The sequence below is a fragment of the Psammomys obesus genome, unplaced genomic scaffold, assembly GCF_907164565.1.
Source record: "Psammomys obesus unplaced genomic scaffold, mPsaObe1.curated_primary_1811, whole genome shotgun sequence".
Lineage (NCBI taxonomy): Eukaryota > Metazoa > Chordata > Mammalia > Rodentia > Muridae > Psammomys > Psammomys obesus.
This window is the reverse complement of record NW_026596430.1, coordinates 1,366,605-1,387,622: the sequence shown is the minus strand read 5'-3', so window position 1 is coordinate 1,387,622 and position 21,018 is coordinate 1,366,605. Positions and strand designations below refer to the sequence as shown.

Below are 21,018 nucleotides of genomic sequence, written 5' to 3'. Positions count from 1 at the left end.
CCCAAATTCAAGGCCTTGTCTTTAGTCATTGTTACTACGAATACATATAAATAAATCAACATATAAATTCAACCTGCTGAGCTTGTTCAGTATTACCTTCCATATTTGTTTGTAGGGTTGACCATTCATTATTGGGTAATCAATCAGGGATATTGGGGGAAAGACTAATTCTTTCCTTCTCCGCACCTATTAATTGTCTATATCTCTTCATATAGGACTGAGGCACTGTGATTTTTCCACATCTTAACGGTTGGAATTGTGGTAGGTCTTCTTCAGGTAGCCATGTTGTTGAGCTTGCATGAGTATATGAGTGTAGCTTAGATTTCCTTTTGTGGTTAGCACAGTCTTAGAACAGATATCGTGGTCCTCTATTCCTTACTATTTCTGCCTCCTTAGATGTACCCCAAGCCTCAGTTGAGGGAGTTGTATTGAAGATGTGAATTTCTGTAATGGTTTTCTTCTGGAACAAAAAGAAACTTCTTCGATGAGGATGTGCTCTATACTTACCTATGGGTATAAAGAGAAGTATTGAGAATACAGGTAGGAATTACATTGGTTTAAGAAAATGGTGGTAGTAGGGTCTCTTCTAAGATCCATGGCCTCATTGGCCAGTGTAGTTGGCTGTTTACTATCCTAACTGGAAGGGCTGAGTGGGCAGTTAGATGTATTCACTATTGCCAAGGACCTGCATGTGAACTTGGTTGATTGCCATTACCCAGATGAACCTTGAGTGCATCGTAATTGCGTAGTATTATTGGCTGCTTCCCTCCTTTGAAAGTCTTCATGATGCCTTCTGGTACACTGAAAACTAGTTCTCAGGGAGGAGGAGGCTTTTAGGTCAGATTCAGTGTGGGTCCTCAGTCTGAAGGGCCTGGCGTCTTTATACCAGTAGGGATGTACTTTCCACCTCACCGGAAGCAACCAGGGGCAACAGCAGTAAGGCTTTTTATTTTAACATAGTTGAAGACATCGCCGTGTATGGCCTTGTGCGCTGTGATGGCCACATTTAGCTGGTGACTGCAGTTGCTGGCAGGGCAGATACATGGATTGGATAGGGCAGATACAGAACATGTATATTGTCTGTAGGTAATGCTAGAACAAATAGTGTGGGCCAAAATTATTCATGAGGTTGAAGGCAGGTGGGATGGTTATTTAAGGGTGTACAACCTTTTGAGGATGAAGCAATAAATCCTGAATGCTGTTGGAGGAAGTTTGGTTGGTCGTGGAACAAGGCGGCAGAGCATCCAGTTCTTCGTAGTGGCCAACAGGTGGCAGTGTCATTTCAAGTTAGCTGGGGAAGTCTTCATGGTCTTCATGTTTCTGGGAGCACTTGGCAGTTTCTTACAAATGTTTATAAAATGTTTCACATCATATGTATTTAGGCTTTACAGTGCCCAGTATGTTTAAAAGGGGCTTTGAGAGAGAATTTTAGTAAAAGAGAAATTAGTTGTTCCCTGAATAGCATGGTTGGTCAATCCTGTTGAATGATGTCTGCAGTAGAGCAGAACCCTTCTGTTATTTCCCCACATTCTTAGCAAGTGCTCTCTCTGCCTGGTGGTGGTGCCCATGAGAAAGACTTGTGAACTTCACAGTGCAGTGCTCCTCAGACTGTGTTTGACTGAGTGACTCCATACCCAGATGTGTAACCAGAAGTCACGGAAACATTTGCCTTTACTGTGTATGATTTGGTTGGATATGGTCTAGTCTATCTTTGTTGTTGTGAGGACCCAGAAAGGACTGCTTCAGGTATACAGAATTAACCCTAAGAAACAACTGAACATCAGTAAAGCTGTGGGAACTGTACCTGCCTTGACGTCTGTGCTGATTTTCCTTCTTTAAAACACAAAAGGAAAAAGGCTTATTGAAAATAAATTCTGTTTCTGCAGTTGTTGTTTGTTACAGGGCAGCTGTAACAAAACATTTTAGACTAGTAATTTAAAACAAGGGAAATTTGTTGTTCATAGCCCTAGGACTTGAAGATCAGTTGACCTGAGGACTTGCTGTTTAGTGAGAGCTGCCTTTCTTACAGATCACACTCACTGATTTGTCCTCACGTGGCAGGAGGGGGAAATCAGCTACTTGGCTTCTTGAAAAGGCAGTAAGCCTGTGAGAACTCAGCCTCATTCCCAGCTCACTTCCTCAGGGCTCCACCTCATAATATATATTTGGGATCAAATTTCAGTGCATACATTTTGGAGAGGAGCAATCATTCATACTGTAATAGTACTATGTAGAGTTTTAAAAGAAAATTTGTAGCAGGAGTTTTTTTCTTTAAAAGATTCTTATTACTTTTATTTATGTCTATTTGTGTGTGCCTGTGTGAATGACACACATATTCTCTGTGTGTGTTTGTGTGTGTGTATACGTGTATGTGAGTGCTCTTGAAGGTGAGAACTTAGTTCCCTTGGAGCTGGAGTTACAGGTGGTTGTTATAGGTGCTTTTAGCTCTGGAACAACTCTCCAACTCTCCAGCCCTCTTATTCTTTCTTTAAGGACACTGACTGTGACCTATATTATTTGTTAGGTCTGATCACTTACTTCATCTCCTTAGATGTCTGTATAATACTATTAACCATTTTATAATCCACTATTTTGTTGACTGACTGGTAGACTGACTTTGTAAATACAGATGTTTTTGTGTATGTTTTTGAGGCCGGGTATCATGCAGCGCAGACTAACCTTGAAGTCTGTATGTAATTGGTTGCTCTGCCTCGATTCATGAGGGAATCACAAGTGCCACTGTGCCTTGCAGACGTCTTTCTAATGGTCAAGCTGACTTGTTTCCAGTTAATCATCTTTTTATGTAGGATTTCTCCCTCAATCTGTGTGTCAAAACTTTTCCTACATCAGCTAGTTGTACTTCATGTATAAGTTGTCTTTTTCACATCATGCTTCTGTTTAGAACACTGTCTTTCATTTTCTGCAGTTAGTTTCTTAGCTATCTCTTGTTTCCTGAGGTGGCGAGAACTATTTGAGGCTTACAGTACAGGGGATCAATTATTTTTCTTTTTGTAATAGTTGACTTTTTATGTTCCATGTTACTGTCTTTAGGTGTGTTTGCATGAAGAAAGTGATGATACAGTTTTGGGAGAACAGAGGCAAGTGGGTCTCTGTAAGTTCAAGGCCAGGCAGTGCTACATAGTGAGGCCCTGTCTAGGAAAACAAATACAGTTTCTGTTCATGTTATAATTTATTGCCCAGAGCTGCTTTTTTAAAATTTAAAATCTTTATTATTATTTTATTTATTTATTATTTTTTTAAATTTTTTTATTAATTACACTTTATTCATTTTGTATCCCCCCATAAGCCCCTCCCTCCTCCCCTCCCGATCCCACCCTCCCTCCCCTTTCTGCATGCATGCCACTCCCCAAGTCCACTGATAGGGGAGGTTCTCCTCTCCTTTCTGATCTTAGTCTATCAGTTCTCATCAAAAGTGGCTGCATTGTCCTCTACTGTGGCCTGGTAAGGCTGCTCCCCCCGCAGGGGGAGGTGATCAAAGAGCAGGCCAATCAGATTATGTCAGAGGCAGTCCCTCTTCCCATTACTATGTAACCCACTTGGACACTGAACTGCCATGGGCTACATCTGTGCAGGGGTTCTAGGTTATCTCCACGAATAGTCCTTGGTTGGAGTATGAGTCTCTGGGAAGTTCCCTGTGTTCAAATTATCTTGTTCTGTTGCTCTCCTTGTGGAGTTCCCGTCCTCTCCAGCTCTTGCTATTTCCCACTTCTTACATAAAATTCTATTCACTCTGCCCATCAGTTGGCCATCAGGCTCAGCATCTGCTTTGACAGTCTATACTGCAGAGGCTTTCAGAGGCCCTCTGTGGCAGGTCCCTAGGTTGTTTCCTGTTTTCTTCTGGCTTTCAGAGGCCCTCTGTAGCAGGTTCCGAGGTTGTTTCCTATTTTCTTTTTCTTCTGATGTCCATCCTCTTTGCCTTTCAAGATGGGGATTGAACATTTTAGTTAGGGTCCTCTCTTTTGCTTAGTTTGTTTAGATGTACAGATTTTAGTGGGTTTATTCTATGTTGTATGTTTATATGAGTGAGTATATACCGTGTGTGTCTTTTTGCTTCTGGGACAACTCACTCAGGATGATCCTTTCCAGGTCCCACCATTTACCTGCAAATTTCATGATTTCCTTATTTTTCATTGCTGAATAATACTCCATTGTATAGATGTACCACAATTTCTGCATCCATTCTTCAGTTGAGGGGCATCTGGGCTATTTCCAGCTTCTGGCTATTACAAATAAAGCTGCTACAAACATGGTTGAGCAAATGTTATTATTTTATTTTTTATTTTTATTATTAGTAACATTTTATTAACTCTGTATCCCAGCTATATTCCACTGCCTCATTCCCTCCCAATCCCACTCTCCCTCCTTCATTTCCTCCCTGCCCCTTTCCAAGTCCACTGATTGGGGAGAACATCCTCCCCTTTCATCCGGCCCTGTTTTATCAGGTATCTTTGGGATTGGCTGCAAAGTCCTCCTCTGTGGCCTAGCAGGAAGAACTGCTTTTTTAAAAACTACAATGTTCTCTAATATAACTGCAATATATGAATCATTTTATTTTAAAATTATTTTCTAATTATGTGTCTGGGTGTGGGTTTATGAACGTGAATGTAGTGCCTGTGGAGACTGGGAAAGGACATCAGATTTGGAGGTAGAGTTACCTGCAGTTTCAAGCCACCTGACCTAGGTGCTGGAGACCAAACTCAAGTCCTCTGGCAGAACAGTACATTCTGTTAACTGCTGAGACACCTCTCCAGCCCTTTAATTTAATACACATTAATTAGCTCCTCTGTGTTTAGTGTCTTAATTTTAAAAGGCCTTAGGTCTGTGCCTCATTCAGTTCCTGAATTAACTTGGACACATTACGTGACTCCTTCCTCTTCTGTAGTGTTCGTAAAAGTTATCTTAACGGACCTCACTGTCATAGTCTCTTGTTCTCAGCAGGGACAGCTAAGTCCTTCCACTTCCTTGGTAACAGGGGACTAGAGTTTCTTGTTCATGTGGCCACTGCACAGCACATTTTCTATACAGACTCCTGTCTGTGGGGATGTTGGTCTGGGCTAGACTCGGCCTGATTCAGTTGTGTGCATCTGTGTTGATTATGTGCCATATTCTGTCTAGAAGCTGAGAATTTTAAAATGATTTTTTTATTAAGCTTCAGAGTATATATCATTTTCTCGTTGCAGTTATAATTTTGAAATTATTTGTATTGCTCGGGTTCTCCATATTCTTTATGGTTGAATTTGCTCATGATATTTAGTAAGACCTCATCCTTGCCTCCTTCAGCCCTATTGTGCTACAGGCATTATTCCATATCCTCCAAGTTCAGATGTACAGGTTACAGTGTATGATTAGCGCCTGTTTTTAGTTTTGCTATTATAGGCCAAATTCTCCTGGGGTTAGAGTCATGAGCATTGTGTCATCAGGCTGATATCTTGACTTGGGTGTAAATTAGAACCTCTCCTTGCTTTTCCTGTCTAGTGTTTTCTGTCTCATTATAAAAGTACATATCTGGTATTAAATGTTCTTTATATATATGTGCGCGTGTGTGTGTAACTTCTTCTTTGAGTTCTTGTGTCTAAAAAGGATAAAAAAGTTCAAAATCAAACCCAAAACATGATTGCCTCTATAGTCATTCCTTCAAGCCTGAGTCTTTCTTGGCTTTAAAAGAATATGTGATTTCCATCTGTGTACTTTTTCTGCTGCAACTTCCCTGGCAAAAGGAGCTCATGTTGCAAATTATCAGGTCCAACTGTTCTTTCACAGTTTTTACTTTTCTTTGTTTCTCTGTGGGATTTGACATTGCTTTCTGTTATCTTCAAGTTCCCTTCCAAACTGTTTTTTTTTTTTCTCTGTTTTGCTGTCAGATTGTCTGCTCTCAGATTGTCCTCTGTGCTTCCCTCCTCTCGTCCATGATACCAGGAAGCTGCCTTAGGCTTCTGCTCCTCTGCGTGTTTTCCGGGGTGAACTCCTTTGTTTCTCATGAACATTTGACTTTTGACTTTGTACTGCCGATTCTTCAAGCACTGTTCTTTCTGTCTTTGTCTTTGCTTTTTGCATTCTTTGCTTGACCATCAGCTGCTTGCTCAGCAGAGTGAGCTCTTTAGTGTCAGCTTAACATCCTAAGTCCACGGCCTCCTTCTCTCTACATAATTTACCCTTGATAAGGCATTACTCTTTGTCCAACTGGACAAATCTGGAATCCTAAGCCCTTTTCTCTAATGTTGTGACAAAAATCCCTAAGATTTAGTATTGCTATTCTATTGTATTTATGCTTTTTACCACAGTCCTTTCAGTCTTTTTTTTTTAACCTATTCCCTTTTAAATTGATTTCCTTCTTTGGCAGTTTCATATATAATGTATTCTCATTACTCTTTCCCCTCTTCCATTTCTTATCTCCCTTTGACTCCAGTTCAGTGTTCTCATCCCTACCAGTCCCTTTCCCAGATTCATGACTTTGAGTTTTATTTTGTGACCCATTTGGTTTAACCAGCATCATCTGTGAGCTTTGGATTAGAATTCTCCACTGGACCTGATGGGATCATCAGTGGTTAACTTTTCTTTTAATCCATCCTCCATATGGAGGTCAGAGTGGTTTTTCAGAATTCAAGTCCCTTGCTTTTGTGTGTTTGTGGTATACGTGTTTGCGTATATTCATGGGTGTTGCAAGTATGTGTGCATGTGCATGTCAGGGCTAGAGGCTGATGCTGCTTGTCTTCCTCCATCAGTTTCCTCCATCACTTTCTATTCCATTTTTTGAGGCAGTGTCAGACTTAAGCCTGGCACTCATTGATTGGTTCACCTGACTGGCCAATGAGCCCTGGGGATCTTTCATTTCTGTTTTCTACTCTGTAGTACAGTGGTTACAGATATATGTGGCCACTTCCAGCTTTTTATGTGGGTGCTGGGTTTCCAAACCAAAGTCCTTATGCTTATACAGTAAGCACTTTATCCACTGGGCCACCTTCCTAGCCCCTTAAATTATTTTTCTTTTCTGGCTTTAAGTGTTTGGTAGGCTGCATTTCCTCTATGTCCTCTTTATCTTCTGAATTATTTCTTCGAATGAACAATATATTGTTTTCCTTGTTCAGCTAATAATGTGTTTTCTGAATGTGCCATGCGGGTTCTGTGCTTTAGTTTATGCTTTTGACTTATACTTACTGTTTCCATGTTTTGTGTCTTTGGTATTATTTGTGTTTCAGTTCAAGCATTGCCTCCTCTTTGAAGCCATATATGATGTCTCCCTCCTAATTAAGTACTTTTTTCTTTTGTGTCCCTGTGTGCCACCCTATATACTGTATAGTAGAGATTATAAGTTTTGTATTACCTTTTCTTGTTTACATGTCACCCCCGCCTTTGGGGATATCTTATTTTTTTTCTGTAGTATCTAGAACCTGATATATAATAGGCTTTAAATAAATATTTAATGAATGAGTAAGTGTGTTTATGTTATTACTGTAATGAGAACTTTTTTTCCCAGATCATGAATTTTTTATATTATACCTTGTTTACTTTTCAGAATCTTGTCTTAAGTTTTGTTTAATAAAGAAGACATAATTAATCTGAGATTGATATATGCAGTGAATTACATGAGACTGTCCTTCACAGGAGAAGTTGACTTATGTTAGTCCAGAGCAAAGTGAGATTACCATGTAATGTCTAGTGTCACAGTCATTTTACTGATGTGGATATTGCACCTCAATTTAATTGCTTTGGTATTTTGCAAATAAAGACTTTTGCCTTGGTAGTGCAGCACACTGTTAAACTGTTGGATGTAGTGATTTCACAAGCACCAGTGTTTAAAAAGTCTGCATGTACTTATTCAGGTAGCTACAGAAGTATTAATGGAGTTGGCATTGTTCCACCAATGGCACCAGTTTCTCTTCCTAGCCTGAAACATACTAGTAACGTTTGCAGGCTCCATAGTTAGCTTGCATGTCTAAACACTGGTAGCATTTGGAAGGAAATATGTTTATAGTTTGGGAAGGAGAGCTTTGGATTCCACTTTCTATGCCAGTATTCTTGCTGCCTTGTCAATTAAAAATTCAGCAGTGACTAAGATGATGAATGTTCCTATATCATAGATTTCCTGAGCATAACTTGCAGGCTTGGTTCCATTTGACAAAAAAACTAAGTTGGAGTAGGACAGAAAGGGTCATATACGCTGATATAATAGTGGGGCTTTGTATTGAACTTTGTGTGTTCCTTGCGAACCATGCAGAATCTGGAGTGAAATGTACAGTTTTAAATCTTTGAAGGTTTCCTTTTTTAATCACCATAATCAAGCCTTTCAGTCAGCTTATGTTACATTTGACAGCCACGAAAAAACTGATCAAATAGGATGTGAGGGGAAGTAGCTGAATAATACAAATTTTAAAACAAACCAATGAATCATCTAAAATTATGATGCAGAGTCTGAATGTGAAAGCAAGTTTCAGACATGACTTGATAGCTTATGTGTGTTTAGTCATTGGCATTGTTGTTCAGTTAATTGCCCCTAGACTAAGTAGTGAAAATTTCCCTAAAATTCAGGCAATTTGTAACCTTCTGAAAAGCCATTTGCAGTACTAAATAAAGAAGGTGAGTGGGTGGCTTCTCAGGGGATAAGGTGTAGTGGTGTGAAAGGAGTTTGGAAAGGGGCGCTTTTGACTGTTTCCCTGCAGAACTTAACACGAGCCCTGCAGTCATTATGCTTCTCCTGTAACATTAGCCTCCAACTTCCTTCCTTCTTACTTCTCCAGCAGCAGCATGCCTCCCAGTGTATTTCATTCCTTTGTCATGAAGGCAGTCTGCACTGACCCCAAATCAGATGTGAATCCAAATCATCTGTGGTGATTTATGGACAATATTTTAGTTTTTAGAATCTTGATCTAGCTATGGGACATGGAATAAATCTGTCACCCTGTGATTATGGATATTAATAAATATGGCATTCTTATATACATGCATTATTATATTTTACTTGTTCCTGCTTCCCAGTTCTTGGCACTATTTTGGCATATGGAGATTAATAAATGTGGCACTTCTTATGTACATACATTATTATATTTGTTCTTACTTCCCAGTTCTTATCCAGCTATAGATTGCTTTTCTACAAAGAAACTTTGATTTACTAGTCTTCCAGAAAAGAGCTTATACAGTTTTGAAACTGTTTTCAAATGTGTCATGGCAATTCACTAATTATGCAATAACTTTAAAAAACATATAGAAATGAACTCAAAGAATCACAGACATTCCTAAGCACTGTGCCAGCAATTTTTAGTTCCCCACTAATGCTTACAAGCAGCATTTATTAGACTATCTCACAGATTATATCATTAGATGATGTTGCCAATATGAGCTTTTACAAATTGTTAGCAGTTGTCTTTTTAAAGACATGTGAGGTAAATGCATCAAAGGCAGCATGGTTACTGAAATGAGGCAGAATCAAAACGCTTGTTTATTTCAGAGATACAACCAGATGTAGAAGAAGGTTTTTTGAACATTCAGGCAGAAAGTTGTGTATCTACCAGTGAAATGACAGGACTCACAGAGTTCTGCAGGCTTAGGAAATGTAGGTGTGACACCAAAATAATTTCATTTTAAGACAACAGTTCAAGATGACTGACACCATTTGTTCTGCCATTATTTGTACATTTAGAACTCCATAAATACTTCTGTAGGAAAACGTACATTCAGACTTTAACATTGTTTCCCCTTCTAGTGGCAGATCCTGAAGCACTTTGTCGTGACAGTGTATATGCCTTTTGAGCTCTTCCTCAGAGGCTGCTGGAAAATAGCATGGATCTTACTTATTTTAGATGGGAAGTAAGGTGTGGAGAAGCAAAAGACTAGCATTATCCTTCAGTCTGCTTCTGCAGACAGCAGATGTTTTAGTCTTGCCCCTGACACTAGATGATGGAATCTTTATTATGTTTTATTTAGCAATTGAAAAATGACCATTACTATTGTTATCAATTTTCTTACAGTTATTCTAAAAGTGTTTGTGAGTATGGAAGTACGTTTTGTGGCAAAGGCCACTGTCAAAAATGGGAAAAGCAGTTGTCCGCCATGGATATTGCCACTGTTCTTTTTGATATGTAGGGAAAACATGGGTTTTTGATCTTGACACCACTGCAGAGTCTAATTTGAATTTGCACTCCTTTTGATACATTAATGGCTCAAAGTAGCCACCACTAAGCACAGGTCCACAAAACAGTTTATTTTTTCAGTCTTGATGTACTAACATTATTTAAAATATCAAGGTAGGGTGGGACTGGGAGGGGCCTATGACTGAGAGATAAATTGAATTAATTAATAAAAAAACAAAATTAAATTTATTTTGCATTTTGCTTATTTTATGTAGAAGTCATCAGCAATTTTCTCCATGAATATCCTTATTATACTTATTTATAAATGTTAACCTTTGTTTTTTTTCTTCTCAGATTCTGTCAAGTTTTAAGAATCAATGAACCATATAGCCCATGGAAGAAAAAACACAAATCAAGACATTTTTGGGTTCCAAGCTGCCAAAGTATGGAACGAAATCTATGAGAACTACACTTCAGCCAATGCCAAATGGGGCCACTGTAACATTATTAGGGACTTCAAAGAATAGTAATGTCAAAAGTTATATTAAAAATAATGGCTCTGATTGTTCATTGTCCCATTCATTTAATTGGAGAAAAACAAATAAATACCAACTTGGTTCACAAAACACAACAGAACTTAATAATATTCAGAGTACACAAGATAGACTGATTGATCCTGAACAACATGCTCGTGCTCCAGGAACGCTTGATGGGAATGGGATAAAGGGAAGCTTGAAAAGTACTTCCTTGTTCACGTCCAAGTTAGCAAGACCATCAACCATGTTTGTGTCATCTGCAGAGGAGTTAAATCAAAAATCTTTTTCTGGACCATCTAGTTTGGGTAAATTCACCAAAGGCACATTACTAGGAAGGACTTCATATTCTTCAGTCAATGCGAAGTCTCATTTGAATACGTTTTACGGGAATCGGCCACCTGGTAACATGCAGAAGCCAAGAGTGAACCCCTGTGCCAGCAGAAGCAGTTCTGGGGAGAGCCTGGCACAGTCCCCAGACAATACTAAGTCTATTACTTGTGAAAAAATGGTAAGGTCACAAAGTTTTTCACATTCCATTCAGAATTCCTTCCTCCCGCCTTCATCTATAACCAGATCACATTCCTTCAACAGAGCTGTAGACCTTACAAAGCCTTATCAGAACCAGCAGCTACCTGTTCGAGTGCCTCTCCGGTCAGGTATGCTGACAAGAAATTCTCGGCAGTCACAAGTACTCAATGGGAACGAACACTTGGGGTTTGGTTTTAATAGGCCTTATGCTGCTGGTGGGAAGAAATTGGCTTTATCAAATGGCCCAGGTGTATCTTCCACTTTGGGTTATAGGATGGTTCATCCCTCTCTGCTGAAATCCAGCCGGCCTCCATTTTCTGGGACCATGACAGTCGATAGTAATAAAAATCCACCTGCTGACATGTGTGTAGAGGAAGAAGGTGTAGCTTTGGACAAAGACAGCTCCACTGGTAAGGACCAAGAACTAATTGAAAATGAAAGTTACCGAACAGATAATGATCAGACTATGAAGCATGAATCTAAAATTAGGTACCTGAGTGATGATGTGGATGATATTTCCTTGTCGTCTTTGTCATCTTCTGATAAGAATGATTTAAGTGAAGATTTCAGTGATGATTTTATAGACTTGGACGACTCCAATAGAACTAGAATAACGCTAGAGGAAATTACTCTCAAAGAAGAAAAGCATGAAAATGTACCATCAAAGGATATATTTGATTCTCCTAAGGAAAATGAACAGATCTTCAGTAAAGCTGATGAATGGATAGATATAAGTGTCTCTGGTAAATATAAATATCCTTAATTCATGTGCTTTACCTAGCAATTATAATAGGCTAACATTGAGGACTGTCTTTTGATAGACTCCAGGATGCTATTTGACTGAGAGGACTCAGAGTAGATGAAAGTAGAGCAGGGCTTCAGCCTTGTGGCTTGTTTCAGCCCTGTTTTCATCTTGTCTAGGATAGGTCAGTCAAGCTCTCCATCCTTTGTTTTTTGGTGGGCCTCTCATATACAGGCCAGTTCCTATATAGAATACACTGTACTTTCCAGGTAGTGTTCTCCACTCTGTTGGGAGTGGTTTGCCAATAACACCATTCCCAATAGCCATCATTGCAGTCCACTAAGAGTAAAGCTATGTCAGACATCAGTCAGATAGCCTAACCACACTTAGTTGAAAGCTCTCTAATGTATGTAACATTTTTATGTAGCACTACTTACGGTGACACTTCACTGAAGCATTATTTGCTTACATTCCTGAGGAGAGGGAGTCCCTACTAAACATTTCTTTTTAGACCTGGCTGTATCGGTACTTAGGGCAGGGTGACTCTTATTTGCTCACATACCCTGAGAGAAGAACACTGAAGGGAGTGTACAAAGGCATGTCTAGTCAAGGGATTGGAGGCCTTATAAAATGGAGGGTATCTAGAACAGTGTAGTGTGTTTTTTAAGGACGTATCTGTGAAGTTAAATAGCCTGCAGAGAAGAATAGCGTTCCCTAAGCAGTGGTTAAAATTCACTATTAGGAAATATTAAAGGAATGTGAGGATGTAAGAAATGTTGCAAAGTGAGTTTCATATTTACTATAAAATGTTTAAGCAGCTTATTTTTTAAAACTTCCCCTCCTTTTTAAAAAAATTAAGAATTTAGGAAAATGCTACAGTTACGTTTTTTGAACCAAATGCTCTTATAATTCAGTGGCTTATTAGAGCTTATATTTTAGAAATGAGAAATGACTGTATTTTGTAAATTCATGTGTTTTTTTTCTTTCTTTTAAAATCATTTGAAGACAGGAGTGAATGTACAAAGCATACCTCTGGAAATAACTTGATTTCACCAGATACGGATTACAGAGCTGGTTCTTCATTTGAACTCTCTCCATCTGATAGCTCTGATGGAACATACATGTGGGATGAAGAGGGCCTGGAACCCATTGGAAGTGTCCACCCTGTTGGCAGCTATGAGTCCTCCGAAATGAACAGCATAGTATGTATAGATTTGTGTACCTTTTGGAGACTTCTTTTTACTTTATTATACAGAGACATAATGACACTGATAAATATTTTAAACCTAGGAATCAACCTTTTTATTTGAGAAATAGGAATCCATACCTGTCTATTAATGGCTTATAATATGTGTAACAAAAACATCAAGAATAGATGTCATTTCCCAAAGTGCTGTGCATGTACCTGCGCACATAATGTATTGCACATAATGGCATTTATGCTTACTGTAATGGTCAGGCTAAGCTAAGAACATGTCTTTCAAGACATTTTAAGTTGCCATATTGAGAAGTGCCACTTGGTAAAGGGATGTCAGGGATGGTGTTTAACATCCGTGTTCCACAGAAAGGGTGGAGAATTGATGAATAAGTTGCCCCGTGACCAAGAATTAGCTGTTGACAAACCTGTTGTTAGGCTGTGCCTATCACCTATCACCAATTCAGTGTGGCTTAATACAGTGGAAGGTTTTGGCTTTTATTCTTTAAAAAATTTTTTTTAATTTTTATTTTATTTTTATTAATTATAGTTTATTCACTTTGTATCCCAGCTGTAGTACCCTCTCCCATCTCCTCCCATTCCAACCCTCCCTCCCTTTTCTTCTCCTATGCCCCTCCCCCAGTCCAATGATAGATGAGGTCCTCCTCCCCTTCCATCTGACCCTAGTCTATCAGGTCTCATCAGGACTGGCTTCTTTGTCTTTCTCTGTGTACTAGTAAGTCTGGTCCCCCCTCAGGTGGAGGTGATCAAAGAGCCAGCCCCTGAGTACATGTCAGAGATGGTCCTTGTTCCTATTATTGGGGAACCGTTTTGGACACTGAGCTGCCATGGGCTACTTCTGTGCAGGGGTTCTAAGTAATCTCCATGCATGGTCCTTGTTTGGAGTATCAGTCTCACCAAAGACCCCTGTGCCTAGATTTTTTGGTTCTGTTGCTCTCCTTGCAGTTGGCTTTTATTCTTAACAAAGTCTCTTGTAGGTCTGGGCAGCTTTCTAGGACACTTGCGTATAGTGACCTAAGCTGCTTTGGCCTTAGGCTTGACCTTGTCTGTGAAGTCCTTATTGCTGTGATTGAAGAAGACAGTATTGGCGATCATACTCGTGAAGTATTTAATTTGGCCTGCAGGCTGTACTGGATGATTTTGCTCTCAACCTGCTAGTCAGAGTTTGTCTGTGTCCCCACATAAGTACTAAGGGGATATGAAATGTAATCTTCCTGTGTCTGGAAAGGGAACTAGAAGTGCTGTCAGGCAGCAGTGCATGGCTTTTTCATAAAAGTAACATTATAAAAAGTCATTATAAGTAATGTGGAAAATGACACAAATAAAATGTAACTGGTATATTTAAAGTGCCTCAGTGTAATTATTTAGGTTATAAAATAGAAATCCTCGTAAATCAAATTGGTTTGTAGATATATAACATTTTAATAGGCTTTCAGACATACTCATGTATGCCTGTGACATGGAGAAACCAGATGTTGTGATGAGAGGCTTTTAAGTTTCACAGATATAGGGGAGATCTGAGTTTGTATATGCAAATTACAGAGTAACGTCATCTGATTAGATCAAGGCTACAGTTTAAGACTTTATTGTGTTCCTTATTAATAGACCTTTAAAATGTATAATTGAGGTAGCACATGTCCATAATCCCAGCACTCAGCGGGGCAGAGCCAGGCAAATCTGTGAGTTTGAGGCCAGCCTGGTATATAAAGCGAGTTCAGGACAGCCAATGCTACACAGAGAAACCCTGTCTTGAACCACCTTCCATCTCCACCCCCCAAAAAAGTATAATTGAAGTGCTTATCAACACTTTTTCCAGTAGATGGCAACAGTAAGACACTTAGGACTTGATGTTTTTGGAGGTTCATTATCATAACAAAGGCCCTCTGTAGAGAGGACCTTTTGTATGTGCATAGTTGACCATGGTGTTAAATAAAATCCACGAGTGTATCCCTTTATTAATATACTTGAGTATAACAGAGGGGAAACAAGTCTCCACACTACTTTAGAACACAGTAGTGGCTCCTGATTTTTTTGCTTCTTTTTGAGTTAGGCCTGTCTGTCCTGAAACTGTGTAGATCAGGCTGACTTCAGACTCAGAAATTCACTTGCCTCTGTCTCCTAGGTACTGAGATTAAAGGTGTACGCCACTATGCCCAACTTTGATATTACTCCTTTCTGATCCAAGGAGAAGACAAGGTCTGAGAAAGTATTGACAAAAGCAAGTTAAGATTGTCTTTAGTAGTGGACTTGCAGTTTTTGATGGAAGTTCATTATTTTTGTTTTGAATATTTTCAGCTTGCTATGTTTTCATGATGCATCACTTAACTGTTTGGTCTTCATTGAGATGCTCTGTTTTTGTCTTCCCTCTTTTTTCCCAGATACCAGTATATTTTGTTAGTTTTATTTGTATATTTCCCTTTCTTTTACAGTAAACCTTTTTGATCCTTAGCATACAATTTATTTAAAAATAATCTTGTCTTTTTTTTTTTAACCAAGTTCAGTCCATTTACACTTGAATTTCTTAGATGTACTTCACTCTGACATCTATTAAGACAATATTAATTGTCTTCCTTTTTCTGTTTCTTCTTCTCCTTTTTTTTTTTTTTTGCTAAAATAATTCGTGTTAATATATGTAACTTAACTCCAAATGAATCTTACCACTCTCTTTCCTTGGGCTTCACAGCAGTGTTAATTGTAGTCTGGGTTAATATAAGGGAATTTCTCTTCTGTTCCTTTCATTGATCTTATTCCAAAGAAAGGGTATTTCGTACTACAGAGAGAGAGGAAAAGATGCAAGAAATTTCTTCTATCAGTGTAGATTAATTGTCTTGTTCTTAAACTGTATATAAATGGAGCCAAGCACATATCATTTTGTGTCTGGCTTTTTTTAATGAGTTGTAGGTTTTTTGTTTTAATGTCTGTCCATGTATGTCATCCTTCCTCCTCCATGGTTAAGGAAACTTCTAACCCTGGGCTGTATTTCCAGCCCTTGTCCATTCTTCTTGATGAACCCGATTCCCTTATGTGGATGTAGTATAGCCCACTTTATTCCCTGCTGTTTAGCTTGTTTGAAGGTTTGGGCTATTTAGAGAATTGCATTGTTGAGAATATTTTTAGTGAAAATTTATTCATTTCAGTTGGCAAAATGGAAGAGAGGTTTCTTTAGTTATAGGTCTGCTTATTTTTATAGATAAAGGCTGCTACTTTTCCGAAGTAATTGTGTTTACAGTTCCCATTGGTAGCAAATACCCATTCTGGAATTCTGCTTTCGTATCTATACTTAATGTTGTCTACCTTTTTTGTTTATGATTCTGGTGGGTGATATCGTGGCATTTTTGAGATTATACTTACTGCCTGTTTCAATAGTCTCTTTTGTGACATGCTTTTATTGGTTTGTTTACATGAAAAGCTTATTTTTAAAAATTCTTCACATGTGTTTGTTGGTTAGTTTGATGTCAACTTGAGCAACCTAGAGTCATTTGAGAAGAAGGAATTTCAGTTACAAAAATTTATTTATAATACTGGCCCGCAGACAAGTGTGTAGAGTGTTTTCTTGATTTGATTGATGTGGGTGGGCCCAGCCCATGGTGGGGTGGAGGAGGGTAGTGCCATCTCTGGGCACATAGGTGGTCTTGAGCTGTATGAGAAAGCTGGCCAAGCAAGCCGTGAGGACAAAGCAGTAAGCAGCTCTGCTCCATGGCCTATGTTTTGGTTCCTGCTTCCAGGTACCTGCTCTGACCTCAGTGATGGGGTGCAACCCGAGAGTAGTAAGAAGAAGCAAACCACTGCTTTCCCAAGTGGCTTTTGCCATGGTATTTTATCAAACAATAGGGACCTTAAGACACATGTGTTAAACATTTATGCTGTTAAATTTACTAAGTTTTTTTTATTGTTACCACTTTTGTTCAATGTGAAGTCTTTGCTAACTCTAAAAAATTTTTCAGTATTTTCTTCTATGTGTATGTGTATAGTATCCACCCTGGATTTCCTTTTAAAGTTCTAAATAATATTTTTATGATAAAATTAACTAGACTTTTTAAACATATATTTTAAAAATCCTTCTCTTATATTCCAACCACAGTTTTCTCTACCTCCTCTCTGCAAGATCCACTCTTCCTCCTGAAAGGGCAGGCCTCCCAGGGATATCAACCAAACATGGCAAGTTTCCGTAAGCACCTCCTCACTAGATGAGGCAATTCAGTAGGAGGAAAAGGAGTCAAAAGCAGGCAAAAGAGTCAGACAGCCACGCTCCCACTGTTAAACCAAGCTACACCACCATAACACATTGCAGAGAGCCTAGGTGAGACCCCTATAGGCTGGCTGATTGCTGGTTCTGCCTGTGTGAACCCCTGTGATTCCAGGTTAGTTGATTCTCTGTTTTCTTGTGGTGCCTTGACCCCTCTGGCTCCTATAATCTTTCTTCCTCCTCTTCTGCAGGATTTCACAAACTTCACCTAGTGTGGCTGTGGATCTCTGCCTCTGTTTTCATCATGTGCTCCATGAAGCCTGTCTGATAATGATTACCTTAGGCTCTCTGGTCTACAAGTATAGCAGCCTTTTTTTTTTTTTTTTTTTTTGGCCGGTTGTCAGTGCTGTTCAATCCACTAAGCTCCAATTAATTAATTAATTAATTAACTTTTATTAATTACACTTTTTTCATTTTGTATCCCCCCATAAGCCCCTCCCTCCTCCCCTCCCCGGCCCCCCTCCCCCCCTCTAAGTTTCTTTTATTGTTACCACTTTTGTTCAGTGTGAAATCTTTGCTAACTCTAAAAAAAACTTTCAGTATTTTCTTTCAAAAACTTTATATTTTACCTTTTACATTTAGATCGACAGTCCGCCTGTAAATTTACTTTGTGTAATGTGTAGGGTAGAGGTCAAGATTAATTTTTATGGTATAGTGTAAAATAAAGGCTCAGTGTCAATTAACTTTTTTGGAGGAGTAAGGATTGGGCATCCATTTCCTCCATTTTTCTTCTAACAGGGCATCTTTGTAACTCAGGGACTGTATATATATAAATATTTCTTAGCCTTTCATAGTTCTATAAGTGGTTTAGTTTTAAGGACTGGGAGTTTGAATAGGATTGCACTGAATTTATAGGTCAATTTGGAGAGAATCTAAATATTTATGTTAGCCTTCCAATTTCTGTGTGTGGTATATTCCTCCATTTATTTGGTCTGTAGAAATTTTCTTTTCTTTTTTATTTATTTATTTTTTTTTAATTTTATTTTTTTCTTATCAGTTACATTTTATTAACTCTGTATCCCAGTCGTGTCCCGATCCCTCATTCCCTCCCAGTCCCTCCCTCCCTCCCTCATCTCCACCGTGCCCCTTGCCAAGTCCACTGATAGGGGGAACCTCCTCCCCATTCATCCGATCCTGTTTTATCAGGTATCTTCAGGACTGGCTGCAAAGCTCTCCTCTGTGGCCTAACAGGAAAAAAAAAAAACGCTATGCCTCTAGAAAAGATTAAAGAACTATGCCACCACCACCAACAAAAAAAAAACAAAAAAAAACAAAAAAACTTTAATGTTGCTGTAATAAAAAATGAAGGTTTAAAAAAACCAAAAAAAAAAAAAAAAAAAAAAAATTTTTATTTTGTTTTTCTGAAAACTATTACAAATACACTGTGGTTAACAATGATTTCCAATTTGCCTAGTCTGTATTTACCTGGAAATAGAATCTCAATGAGGAATTGTCAAGATAAGTAGGCCTGTGAGGGATTTCCTTATTTGGGCGGACTTAGGAGGCTTCCAGCCTGCATGTAGGTAGTAATTTTCATGTAGGCAGAGCATTAGAGGATATGCATTAATTCATTACTCTGATCTTTCTAGTGCTAATGTGGCCTGCAATGTGATCTCTCTCAAGTGTCACCATATTTCATATTTTTATAGTAATTCTTTGAAGTAGTATGGACTGGTTACAACTTCTTGTTTTAGACTGGGGTGAATTCTAGAGAAATTGAGTAAATTGAAACTGTGCAGTCAGGAATTTGTTAGTAAGTGCTGTATTCTTAGTTTGGTGTTCTTAATTTTCAGCCTTTTATATGCTTAGGTTACCTAAGTATATTTATTCTAGGCTTTTAAAAAATTACATTTTAATTTATTTATTTTGTGTGCACATGTGCTTTAATATGTACATGCGCTTGGCAGCAAATGTCTTTATCTGATGAGTCATCTTGCTAGCCTTTAAACTTTTAATTGATATTTAATTGCTTTGAAGATTAAATACTATAGTTTTTTTTCTGATAATTTTTGTCATGATTGTACTCACATCTTTGATATTTGGAAATTGTAAACACAGTGACTCATACTCAGAATCCTCTTTTCTGTGATTCTGTGTTTGTCATTGAAGAGGAGTACTACAGCATCATGAGAATTGACATCCTAACGCTGAGATATTTGGGAAGTGATTATTTTTAAACTATGTATAGATAGCTTTTCTTTTTGGAATACTTTTTAAAAAATGTAGCTATGGTCTTGCTTTGTATCCTAGGCTAACATGTACTGAGATATCCTTCCTCATGCTCTCAAAGTGCTAGGATTGAAGGCTTGAGCTACCAGCCTGCCTAGAGTGATTACAATAGGCTGGCCAAAGAGATGTTCAAAACAGATGGTTCTTGAACATGTTGGGTTTTGTCAGCCTTGATTTGTTTTCATATCTTAGGCCAGCATAAGTCCTTATATAAACTAGCTATTTGACATTAGAAGGCAAATTGCTTGACACTAACAAATTGATGCTGACATGCTTTTATTTCACATGGCTCTGTTTTCCTCGGAGCAAGTGTCAGTATTTCAGTTTCTGCTCTAGTGAATGCAGATAGACATTACAAGACTGAAATGTTCATTGTGTCTTATGATATTCTTAGTAGTTTATGTACCTTTATGATTTCCTTAGGTTGCTTGCAATACATTTTGGAATTTCTGTAGTCTGGAAATAGAAAGAAAGTAAAAATATCAAATCTACTGTGTGTTTGTTTTTGAGTTTTACAGAAAACTTAGGAATTTTTGAAATAATTTTTAATTTAGGCGTGTGATCGTAGTCTCACTTAACTTACCCTTTGCTATCTTACATGAAGGAGACCAGAGATACTTTGATCTTTTCCAAAATAAATACATGTTTTGCCTCAAAGACAGTGGTAGCATGTTTCTATTCTACTAGTTTTTATCCCATTTTAACAGTCTTTTTTTAAATTACTTGTTAAACTCTGGTGAGGTCTTTGCTATTACTTGTTTACCTTTTCTTTCTTGTAAGGTCTTTATATTTGTATCCTTTCAGAAAATGCTTTTTGTACCACTGTTTCTTGCCTATATCTTTGTGCAATGATTTAAGGCTATTTATATTTTTTCAAATGCTTACATTCTGTCTCTTTCCATGAACTATGATGGAACTTTGCAAATCTGTCTTCCCCTTGGTTCCTCTGCCTATCCAAAGTTGCATTCAGACCTTTCTCTTCTCCTTGTCCCTGCTCAGGGTGATAGTTTAATACTGAGGTGCAACCCAATACTTTGAAACCACAACCTGGTTTTCTCCCACATTGTGAAGACAGATTCCTCATCTACTTTTATACCTCAAGTACTGACTTGTGATTCTTTTCACTTAGAATTAATCACTGTTCTTTTGTTTTGAACTGTAGTAGTCTTTCCTCTCGTTTTCGGTATATTATCTGTGTGTGTTATCATACTACTTTGTATTAATCATCACAACTACACTGAAGACATAAGCATAGAAGAATCAGATTGTCTTTCATTTCTTTAATCAGAGGAGAACCTATTGAGTCTTTGAAATGACATTAGGAATCTAGATTAGTTAGTAATCTAGAGTCATGCTATTGATCTGTATTATGAATTTTACTTTTGTTAAATTCTCATATTTCATACCTAATCCCCTTTGCCCTGTTTTTTTTTTTT

The 21,018-nt window shown here is 38.2% G+C and overlaps 1 protein-coding gene across 8 annotated transcripts in view; it reads left to right on the top strand.

Annotated features, from left to right (window-relative positions):
- Ccser2 (coiled-coil serine rich protein 2) overlaps window positions 1-21,018 on the top strand; it is a 125,127-nt gene that overhangs the window by 16,905 nt on the left and 87,204 nt on the right. For all 8 annotated transcript variants that reach the window (XM_055597814.1, XM_055597815.1, XM_055597818.1 and 5 more), the window contains 2 exons: window positions 10,440-11,892; window positions 12,897-13,093. In XM_055597814.1, coding sequence (XP_055453789.1) covers window positions 10,479-11,892; window positions 12,897-13,093 — 1,611 coding nt within the window. In that variant the 5' untranslated portion in view covers window positions 10,440-10,478. The remainder of the gene's footprint in view (window positions 1-10,439; window positions 11,893-12,896; window positions 13,094-21,018) is intronic.